Below are 12,116 nucleotides of genomic sequence, written 5' to 3' on the forward strand. Positions count from 1 at the left end.
ACAGCGGTCGTGAGATCAGGAACTTCTGGTCATTCCTTCGTGGCAAACTTCACTTGTTGGCCACGTGCCTGATGTGATCAAGATTCAAAAATTACCCAGGCAACACTGAAGTGTCGATTTTCCTTAGTAACGCATTGCACCAACCAAGAACGCACGGCGTGCCTATTAGCTTGCCGGTAACTTTTCAAGTCGCACCCGAGAGAAACAAAACGCAACAACGCAAAATCAAACTGTGCGAGTCTTTAGTCTTTATTTTTTCCTTCTTGGTGTGCGCATGCGCGTAGAAGGGGCCGCCAAGCGTGCGTCCCGCTCGAGCTTTCAACCAACAACAACTATTTTCCCCGACATGCTGCCCCTCGGCTTAAAGCAATGCCGTGAAGTGAGGGTAATAACGAATGCCCGCCGCATGTTCGCACGCGAGATAGCTGCTTACGGCATTTTTTTGTCGTGCTCATGCAGTCACGTAAGGCAGACCACGACACCAGGTTAATGCACGCACTGAGACTGCCGCCGCATAACACATACGTAAAGGCTGCGTGAAGGCTGTATGAATTTTTGTTACTTCGAAAGTCTTCTCCAGGTCGCTTACGCTGCGTGGAATGCGTGTCTATGAAGGCAGTCAACGCAAGAGACTGCGCTCGCTGGAGACTGTACGATTGCACCCCATAACAAATTATATATATATATATATATATATATATATATATATATATATATATATATATATATATATATATATATATAGGGTTTGGAAATGAGGGGCTCGTTAGGAAATACAGAAAGAAATGCCGGCAGTCTACAACGCCAAAGAGGGCATAGGGGTACGGTTAGACAGTTGTTTACCGTTAGTGACGTTACATTATTATTATTTTTTTATTAATTACGTGAGAAAGAAAGAAAAACACGCGCCCAGAGTGGGGACCGAACCACGCTTCTTTCTTTCTCACGTAATTAATAAAAAAATAATAATAATGTAACGTCCCTAACGGTAAAAAATTGTCTAACCATTCCCCTATGCCCTCTTTGGCGTTGTAGACTGCCGACATTCCTTTCTGTATATATATATATATATATATATATATATATATATATATATATATATATATATATATATATATATATATATATATATATATATATATATATATATATATATATATATATATATATATATATATATATATATATATATATATATATATATATATATATATATATATATATATATATATATATATATATATATATATATATATATATATATATATATATATATATATATATATAAAGCAAGTTCTCTTTGCTGCAACGTAGGCCACAATCGTGCTTTTACCTTGTTCGAAGTTTTTCTTCTGTTATATATATATATATATATATATATATATATATATATATATATTACAACGCCAAAGGAGGCGTAGAGGAATGGTTAGACTATTTTTTGACCGTTAGGGAAGTTATATTTTTTTATTAATTTACGTAGAAAGAAAGACCACCCTCAAGCGTCAGATACAGTTGTAGTAAATATAAATACCCCAGAAAGTGAAGGAGACCACAGTCGCCCAGATAGCCGAATTGGTAAGGCATTCGAGATCTAATCGAAAGCCCTGGGTTCGGTCCCCACTCTGGGCGCGTGTTTTTCTTTCTTTCTTTGTTTCTACGTAAATTAATAAAAAAATATAACTTCACTAACGGTCAAGAAATAGTCTATCCATTCCCCTATGCCTCCTTTGGCGTTGTAGACTGCCGGCATTTCTCTCTGTATTTCCTAACGAGCCCCTCATTTCCAAATAATATATATATATGGCAGTTTGTGGGCGCAATGTTTGGGAGCACTGTTGTCAAGACGCGCGAGCCGGCACGTCACGTGGTATTTTTTTTTGTATTTCGCGGGCATCTTCAACTTTCTAATTGGGATTTTTCGCCTAGCTTCGTTGGTTCGAAAGTTGGCTAGTTAAAATTGACTAATTACCTAATTAAGCAACATACAAAAAATAGCGTGAGAAACTACATAATATATATCTTCCCAATTGATAACCAAAAGTTACGTAAAATTAAATGTCATTACGCAACGACCACGAACAAATAATGTCCTGTTAGGACCAGGTTGTAGTATTTGAAGCAACCAAAAACCTTACACAAGGTATTTTCTCATCCAACAAGTGACATCCAGTTTCCTTTCCTTGAATTGATTGCAGTCACCATAGCTCAAAGGGAATAAAAAATGTCAGATACCAATACACCTCCACCTCCTACTCCAGAGGGCCATTTCTTGAACGATGGCTGGTTTCCAGTGGCCAGTGGGTAGGTCGGTTACCAATGCCGCTCACTCCTTGACCAGGTATGGCTTGTATAGGTGACAGGGCTGCTTGAAAAGTGTCCGCTTGAAGCTGTTCAGTTTCATAGCGACCAACTCGGGGTGTTCTGCGCTGTATTGGGGCCAGGTCTCATTTGTGACTGGGACTACCAACTTCCTGCGAATTGAAAGCGAAAGGAGTCACACGTCGAAATAAAAGTAATGTGTGCGTTGCACGTGTTTTGGGCGTGACTTAGGGCATTCAAGGAAGGACCTGCAGAAAAAAAATGACAGACTGGCTTTTTTTTCGTTCATTGCGTAAAGCGCCAGACACAATACCTTCAATCACACCACCGCTGACTTTTACTGCCTTCTTCAAAACAGGGGATCGAGTTATCACTACGTCGGCAGCCGTCCAAATGGTAGTATCATTACTTGGTAGTAATAGCAGTACTATTATTAATGCATAATACATCGCCCTCCTGAATTCTACTTGCCCAAGCACAGAACGCTGTTACATATGGGTTTGTTGAATCTGTGGCTGCCAGCGGGGGTGCAAATTGCGAAGAGTCAGCTTTGGCTAAAGACGAATGATGTCGAATTACGACAGCGTTTTTCAACCGCTTCCGCAAAGAGACTCCCTCTTATCTCCCCCCTGCCCCTCCCTCCTACATCTCACTCTCTTACCCTGCCCTCTCGCTCCCTTTTCTGACAAATACAATGATGGTACCGTCAAAACTGGATCTGACGAAACCCGATATTAGGAATTTCCCGATCTAACGAACAAAGTTGGAATCCCACGCAGGTGCCTATGCGGCTCAATGCTTTTGTGAACTCGAGCTAACGAAATACATTCAGCGTCATTCCCGATTTAACGAAGTTTTTTGAGTTCCTGAAGCTTTGAACACCAGCAAGAAGAGGAAGTCGCGCCCAGTTCCTGGCAACAGCGTCGTCGGCTTAACGAAGTGGCAGCAGATCCGAGCTTCCGCGGCAATCTGAGCGCCGAAACAGACAGAGACGCCGACACGCCGGAGGTTTTGAGCTATGAAGAAACCGTAATGTTAGTTTCCGACGCACAAGATGTGTCAGAGAATGCTGACGGCTTAGAAAACTGCTCAAGATACTGCGCCTACTCCTGGCCACTTGCTCAAGCGCTTTGCTTGGACTCACGGAGGAAACGAGGGCGCGTTCAACGCGCTTGCGTGCGAAGAAAAGTCTGTCCGCCCAATGCTAACGAAGCGCACGCGGGCAAAAATCACAGGTTTCTTGTTCCAGGAAATAAATTCGTTGCGCCCAGAACCCCTAACGTTCATAGTTATTATTTTCACCGCGCACTTTTCGGGCATTGCTAAATTATTCGGCAGGCGAGCGCCCCGGCCCCCCACAATTACGATGCCATGGTGGTTACTGGGATGCGCCTCTCTTTACACATGAAATTTATGGAATCAACTGCTTGTAAAATTGCAGTCCCAGGTTTATGAAATTCTGGATTTATAATTCGCGTTTTCTAATGACTTCGTTAGATTGGGTTATAACTGTATTTGCGTTCAGATAGTGGTTTAGCCTGCGAAATTGGTTCCGCTCGGAACCCGTGTCCTCGCTAATATTAAAATCTATTGTTCAGGTGAAAAAGGCATTCCCTTAATAGCACGGTTGGTGGGGCTGGTTTCCGCTGTTGCCTTGGCACCGTGATCAATTGGCGCAGCTCTACTGATCACCAGGGCACATGTTTTGCTTCCGGTGTCCGCTGCGGCTGTTTTTCAATGTGAGCGAATTATGGGCCTCGGGAGGCAAAAACCCCGGTGTTCTAAGCGGCGGACGGCCCCGAATAAGTCCGTACAGCCAGACAAATTGAAAAAAAAAAAAAAGAGCCCTGGCACAAAACGCATATGAAACGCCGGGATGACGGGCAACAGGAGAGTGTCCTAACTTCTACGAAAATGCGGCTTTCGAGGTGTGCCTACCCGTTTGCATGCTTTTTATGCTTCTAATGCTTCTAATAGCTACTGGCGACACCTTTCTGCTCCATAGCGTGGTTATAACGCTGGTTTTATGAATCCACCAGAATACGGATTCTCAGTATCTCCGTACGGGTTCCGATGGGTCTTCGGACTAGCTAGTCAGATTGTCAAGGGTCTTTGGGTACTGAAAATGGTATTCGGACAAATACTTTGGCCAATGACGATGACATCTGGCGACTGTGGCAGAGACTAGAACAAAACCCAGGGACGGGTGGTGATAGAGAACTGACGCAGCCATTGCTGTACGACTACGCCTCACAGGACACTGCTTTCGAGCTGCACTTGAGTCGGCTTACGTGTTGTGAAAGCAGAAGCATTAAGGCTTATGAAACACCAAAATCGTGTCTTGTTGATTTCATGAAGCTACCGAAGTACAGATTCACAGCTTCTCAGTACGGAGTTCGGAATGGTGTTCGGACGATCAAGTGCTCACTGAAGTGGATTAGCCTATAACAATAACAGATATCCATTTGGGTGCTACGTAAACATACCAACCTAGAAATCCCTCATACCGACTGACGTGAATTAGCGCGCGAAGATGAGGGCCCACCACACGCCTGCGCTGATTCATCCTGATACTACTGTCCAGACCAGGGATCAAATCCTCCCGGATCACACGTGTGTTCTTATTTATTTACTTCTTACAGCGGCAGCCGTCTTCTTAACCGGAAAATATCGGCGCGTTTTCGCAGAATGCGGTACCCGAGGCTTTGGACAACTCCTGCATGTACTAGCGCGTCAAAGAGCCATGGGTGGATTAAATAAAACCATAGATAACCAATTAGGCGCGCCTCACAACTTCGGCACAAAACAGTCTACTTGAAATTTCGAATGTTCATTTTTTACAGACGCATTTAGCTCCCTTATAGCCAGGGGTGCAAGCATAAAGGTTCAAACTGCAGCGAGAATTAAGTGCTCATTTCAGAAAAAGCGACGTGGGTCAGTGTGTAAGAGGCCCATCGAAGCAATGGCCACCTCCCTATGGACGGGGTGACTACTCACACTTTTTATTTTCATCTCTAAAGTCTAGTAGAAACCCAACTTTTAATCCTGTACTAACAGGCTCAGCTCATTAGTCAGCTTATAGCATCAAGCTTGCTGTCACAATGTGGTGGGTTCCGTGCTCTTGTGGCATTGTTAGAGATGAAGCCGCTGACCAAAGAGCTGCTGCTGCTGCTCTTCGTGACAGCACAGGCATTAAGCTGGTTCCGTATCAACACCTCAAACCTTATTTGAGAAGGAAGCTTCGAGACCACTGGCAAAAACAGTGGGATAAAGCAATAGATAATAAATTGCACGTCATTAAACCCAAAATAGACAAACCTCCTACTGAAAAGCATGCCGGATGCATAGAGGTGGCCTTATGCAGACTTAGAATTGGTCACACACACATCACGCACTCACACCTGTTAACGGACACAAACAAGCCACATTGGCATCGATGAAGGGGGGGGAGGGGGGGAACTATGTGTCCTTCATATGCTTATTGAATGGGATATGCATAACATCGAAAGAAAACGTCCCTTTAATGAAGCTTACACATATAACATCCCCTTGCATCCTTCATCATTTTTCTCAGACCATCCCATGTTCTCTTATAAAAAAAAGTTTTTTTGTTACTTTGCAGATGTAGACTTTTTTAAAATACATACCATACAGCTCATAACCTCACCTGTGTTCAATACTTGTTTTAACCGTGTCGGCACATGAGGCTTTACACCTTAGGTGCCTGTGCTCATTATGTTTTAATTATGGCCCTATACACCAACTTCCTTAGTAAAGTTTTTTAAACTATTTCCTTTACTACAAATCATTCCCATCTCATTCCACCATTTTCATGGCGCTCTTTGCCTTTATCGGCCTTGCGCCATTGAACCCGAAATCATCATCATCAACTCACGCTTATTATAAGTGCATGCCGGGAACCGTGGGAAACTTTGGGCTGTGGGATGCGCTAAATTTACAAACACTCTGAAAGAAGTGTTTTGTTAATTATCAGCTACCGTAGCAGTTTCCGCTTCTTTAAAGACAGATATAGTAGAGTCATACAAGGGTAACAGCAACCAATTATCCATCCTCTACACCACGAAAGCCATTTTCTCTGAAAAACCCGTTCACCAACAGCACCCTTTATAAATGACGTAGAGACATGTGACATTGCTAGAGATCTGAAATAGCGTGTATACTATCAATAAACACAGGAACAATAAAGAGCCAAACCTTATTAAAATGAGGAGCGACAGTGCAGTGCGCATTCTACGAACTTTACAATAATTCCGGTCCAAAAACAAACTTAGAATTGTAATAAGAAGTTGTGCGCTGCTTTTTTTAACGGTCACGTACCCTTTGATGAACGAAGACCAAACACCCACGACGTCTCGCATGAAGGAGAGTTCCGAGGGCGGAAACTTGACTGACTTGGCAAGTGCTATGGTCTCCGCTGTCAACGCAGGTGTGAATCGGCTCTCGTCTCGAAAGAATGGCAGGCTCCCAATTGTAAAGGGGATCTCTTCAGAGTGAGTAGGGCCATACTGCTGGGGCCAACTATTGTACGAAGGCCTGTGGTCGAACCGGTACATGTACGAGGACACTTGGTTGTCTGTGGCCGCCGCCGCGAAGAAGTGAGCTGGGCAGTTGAATATTAAGTCAGCTAGCATTCTTCCGAAGACCAGAATAACCCTTTCCCGATCGTGTTTAAAATCTGGTTCGCCGAAGTACTGTTTGACGATGACCTTAGATTTGTCCAAGGGAATCTGAAATAGGACCAAAAGGCACACGGCTGCCCCTTTTCTGTAATCGTCTGACAGCGCATTTTCCAACACTGGCGATCCCTTGAGAAAGAGTTCGCTGAGAAAGGCTCCTTCTTCTGACGTGGTACCCATGAAAAGCTCTTTCACGTGAATTTTCTTCCAATTTTCTGCTGAAAGCAGGTTGACCGGAACGAACTCGTCCCCCAAATGGGGAGTAACAAATTGACCCTCTATTTTGCTTTCGCTTAGCGCTTTGTAGATGATCTTGGCGTCCAGTCTACGCAGGCATTCCAGCGTTTCGGAAACTGTCTTCCTAACTGCAGCTTCAGGGTCGTAACAATTTAACCTTGCCGCCTCTTCCTGGAACTGGTCCAAACCCGGAAAGGCATTCCCCCAAATCAATGAAATTGGCGTTCCGCTCTGCAGTATCGCCCTTTGAAACAGGCCTCGACTAGCGAGGCTAATACTGTGAAGTCCCACGGCCGTAGCTCCAGCACTTTGTCCAGCCAGTGTCACGTCCTCTGGGTTTCCTCCGAAGTGGGCGATGTTTCGCCTGACCCACCGAAGAACTGACAGTTGGTCGTAAAAGCCCATGTTTCCAGATTTGCCTTTTCCAGGAGGCGGGAAGAATCCCAGGATCCCGAGTCTATGGTTGAAGGTGACGTACACGACGTCGGACAGGGCGACAAAGTTGGCCGCGTCGTAGATGAGAAGTCCCGCATCTCCCCAGTGAAATGCACCTCCGTGAATGAAGATTACAACTGAGAGATTTCTTCTCGTGCACGACACTTCGCCGTCGCATAGGCCGGAAGGTCTCCACACGTTCAAGTGCAGGCAATCCTCGGTGGCTTCATCGTACGTTAGGGTTAGGTTTCGAAATAAACTGAAGTTCGTCTGCCAACAGGCCGTAGTCTTTGTTGTCGCGTTGTAGACTCCTTTCCAGGGCTGCACTTCGCGAGGCTTTTCGAACCTCAGTTCACCTACAGGTGGACGGGCGTATGGTATTCCGTAGAAAGCGTCGACCAGTTTATCGCCGACTTTCAGCTGCTTACCCGCCACCAGTCCCGAATGTGTCCGGACGACTGGAGGTTTTGCTGCCGAAATGTCTTGAACACCGTACAAAATGAGCAGGATTAGGCCAAGCTTTAAGTGCATGTCACACGCCAACACGTTCACTGTGGTTGAAAATTCGCTGTACTTGTAAAGCGTATAGCTGTTGAGCTGTAGCAACGACAGTGGAGATCGCGTGCGCAGGAAGCTCGCTTTTTATAGCTTGTTCTGAAATAAGACAAAAAGACGGAAACTTGCGTTTTGTGAGCAAGTTGCCTAAGTTCTCTTCAGAAGATAGCGTTAAGCAACTGCGCTGAGCAGGAAAAAAAAATGAAAAGCACAGTTGTTACTCCGCTGTGGTAATGGAATTGAACGCGATGTTTTATTTGTGCCCCTTGATTCTCTGTATAATTTTGAGTTGCCTAGAAGTCCGGGCAGGTTTTGGACGTGCTACATTCTGCCTTCTTAGCTTCGTTCAATAAAGGGCGTGCGACCGACTAGCTTTGCTGGCTGCCCGTAAGTCTCATTCCAAACTGTTGGGGGAAAAATGTAATTTTTGTTGCCCTGCTGTAACAAGTAACGTATGCAAGTAGCGTTCACGCAGGTTCGCTGGCCAGTGCGTCACTTAACTAGTCGCGTAATCCGAACAGTAAAAACAAAGAATAAAACAGTTTGCTCATTAAATTCCTTGAGCTTCGCACTTGGGTAGAACGCATCCGAACGCTGTGCGTTTGTAAAGCGTCGTAGAATGCATGCAATGAGGACTGCGATGTACCGCTTTCAACTTGAGAGAGCTTAACGGTAACTTTTGCGCACTCGATACGGGGACACAGAAAAAGATGACATCTTTTTCTGTGTCCCCCTATCGAGTGCGCAAAAGTTACCGTTAAGATGTCAAACCAACTAGCCCGCCTATCCGTGTTATTGAGAGAGCTCTGCAGTCACGGGGGAAGAAGAAAACATTGATGCTCCACCCTTTATTTTGTCTCCACAAGCGAACCAAAACATGCAAGCTGTGTAAAAGAGGTGATCAGTGATTGCAAAGTTACTGAATTGCTGTTTAATAGTTCATAGTAATGATTAATAAGGATAACATGTATTACGTTTGTTATGTATTCTAACATGTTACGTTATGAATATTATGTCATGTATTCTAACACGTATTACGTTAGAATAAAGATAGATTAGGGATTTTTTGTAATGATTATGAAGACCGAATAAAGGTGGATTAAGATTACGTAGGGTGGACCGGGATGAAATTAGGTGGTTTAGAGTGGATTAAGATGGGATAAATTGGATTAAAAGAAATGCAGGTGGTTAAGGACTGTAAAATAGCATGGCTGCTGTGTCTACGAGTGGACGTGCATACAAAAGGCCCCCGCCACAATATTAGCCTGGCATTCGCCTTCAACGAAACTATGAAGATTTAAATGCTCAGAGAAATCTTCTATTCATTCCTTGAGCAGAGTCTGTTGACTTCAAAGGGGCTTTCATGGGCGAATTCTCTTCCGAGTGATATAAAACGCGAACTCCACTAAATACGAACCTAAGGGCGACATACTCAAGTTGACGCCTATTGATTGGAGTTTCCATAGTGCAAAGTTCATTTGCAGCACAGCGCTCATGAAGCGGATGTTTAGACAACGTGACGTCATTCGCACCGTGGCCAGCGTTTGCTTTTGCAGTTTGCTGGGCTGTTGCTGGTGCGGATGATGATGATGATGATAAATAAAGCCCGTGGGTCCTAGAGAGATTTCCGGCCATTCAAAGCCCTCGTACTTGCCACCGCACATCGGTAAACGCTGGCGCTGTTGGTTGCACGACTTTCGAGGGTTTCGCTCTGGCTTCTCTTTCGAGGGTTTCGCTCTGAATGGGGGACTTTATGGATGAGAGGAAATTATATGCCAATGTTCACAAATTATATAATCTTAATGCTAGTTAGGCGACGCCCCTGCAATATTATTGCTAGTTGGGAGGCTGTAGCATATGCTTGGTTTCTACACGTTTATTCAGTTAATTTTCAGTTTTCTTTTTGTTTTTATGCTATTGATTTTTTATGTTTGTTATTAATCACGCAAAAGCGCTGGATTAGGCCACCCTCGGCGACTTCCCTGCTGCATTTACAGTTTTAATGCGTAGCACTCTTTGCCGAGTACAACATTAAAGATTCCGCGAAAGTTTCACCTGTAACCGTCATAATAACGTAATTGGAGGTAATTGGTCGGGCAATATTTAGAAAAACCAAGCATTTGGCTGGAAAAAACTCACAGACAACACAGGAGGCATAAAAATGCTACGCAGCAGTAATTCTCTGAATTTATGCAGAATTTTTTCTTTTGATTATTTCGATTGTTTAGTTTTCTGCCACAGGGGATGGTCGCCAGATTTTGCTGAGTCAATAGCCAAATTAGGCGGCTTTCATTTGCTTTATTTACAGATGTGTTGTTCCTTGTTCTTCTTGGTGTTTGTTTCTTACGATGGTCTAAATTGTGGGCTAACGTACGGGATAGCAGAGGACCCCGGCTAGCTTTGCTAGAGAATGCCACGCACCGTACACTAGCCCCTGCGGAATGCGAAGACTCACGCACGGGTTCGGGTACTCACATGCAGCAGACAGGCTGCGGCAATCCAAAGTGAAGCTTTATTGCCTGGCAGATACAGGGCATATACCAGACAACACGACAATCGCTTGTGGGGAGACAGTGCTGAGTCAATAGTCAATAGTGGCTGAGTCAATAGTGGCTCCGTTCGCTCGCTCAAGCCGTGGGACTCAAGACCTCGATATCCGTCATCACGGCCGCGGGAGCAGGGGAGGCATCCCGTGCGACCGATAAGGGCAGAATCTCTCAGCAGAGTCCGTGGAGTCAACTGGGTTCACCGTCATCGAGGCATTCGGAGTGGGCACTGCCGAGCCAACCGATTCTGACCAAATCGCCCAATCGACTCCCGGCGGAATGCGTGCGCGTCTCGCAGTTCAGCTCAGGAGGGTGAGGAGGTCTTCCCCGGTCGGGGAGAGGGTGGCGGGAAGGAAGGGGTCAGGCCGGTCCTCCTTCCTCGGCGCCCTCGCGCACACGTTCGCGGAGAGCCAGTTCGGCACGTCGCATGGAGTCCCGAAGAGATCTCGACTCACGTTACGCACCGGCTGCCCAAAACGGCGGCTGCCGGCTTGAGAAAACATGTGCAGGCGAGGCGTAGGGAAACAAGGGTCCCCACAAAATGTACACCATGATGATGAACTAATTAATGTCTTAACGTCCGCAATTTGTGCAGACCCACAGCAGTACACTGCTCTCTTTGGGATGCGGGGCCAGGAATGCTTACGCAAAGACTGAAAGTCACTGACCGAGAGATCGGGCCCTCTTCGTGATTGCCACGTGGCGAAGCTAACTTGTTGGCGACATGTCTGACGTAATCAAGAATCGAAAATTACCCTATCTGCGCCTTATTTTTCTTCGCAACGCGCTGTATCCAGCCAGAAAACATCGCGAATCTCATGGGTTGCCTCTAACTTCTTCGCCAGGCGCGACGGAGAAACCAAGGCCCGCAAAGGCAAAATCTAAGCATGTGATTGTTCCTTTTTTATTTTTCTCTTATTGGCGTGCACCTGGGCAAAGAGCCGACCTCCAAGAGCGCGAACACTTCGAGATTGCAACCTACAACGATTATTTTTTCCTGCATGCTGCGCTTCACATTTATGCAATGCCTTGAGGTTAGAGGAGTGGGGATTGTAATAGCGATTGCTGGCCGCCAGGTTTGTTGTGTTGTGCGACGGTGTGCTGCCCCTTTTTGGGAGGAGGGGATGTTGTGTTGTGTAATGTAGTTCTGTTCATGCCACCAGGTGGCGCACAATGCTAAGGTGGCCAATTTCCAGCATCATCATCAGCAACCGCAAGCCCGGTTATAAATATCGTGTAACAAGAATAAAGTCTGTCTTTTCCGTGGGTACGAGGTAGCGTCTGCGTCTCTCTGCCACGTGTGGTGACTCGGTGGGCGGAAGAT

General features: G+C 45.4%; 1 protein-coding gene across 1 annotated transcript; it reads right to left on the bottom strand.

Moving 5' to 3' along the window:
- Nucleotides 1-1,502: 1,502 nt before the first annotated feature.
- Nucleotides 1,503-8,279, bottom strand: LOC144180435 (acetylcholinesterase-1-like). Its single transcript, XM_077708778.1, has 2 exons — nucleotides 6,661-8,279; nucleotides 1,503-2,474 (listed from the first exon to the last, which is right to left on the bottom strand). Exons 1-2 carry the CDS (start codon nucleotides 8,220-8,222, stop codon nucleotides 2,327-2,329), a joined length of 1,710 nt encoding a protein of 569 aa, XP_077564904.1. The 5' UTR covers nucleotides 8,223-8,279; the 3' UTR covers nucleotides 1,503-2,326.
- Nucleotides 8,280-12,116: the final 3,837 nt, after the last annotated feature.

Source organism: Haemaphysalis longicornis, unplaced genomic scaffold (assembly GCF_048455015.1).
Source record: "Haemaphysalis longicornis isolate Haplotype H1 unplaced genomic scaffold, Haemaphysalis longicornis Haplotype H1 scaffold_4, whole genome shotgun sequence".
NCBI lineage: Eukaryota > Metazoa > Arthropoda > Arachnida > Ixodida > Ixodidae > Haemaphysalis > Haemaphysalis longicornis.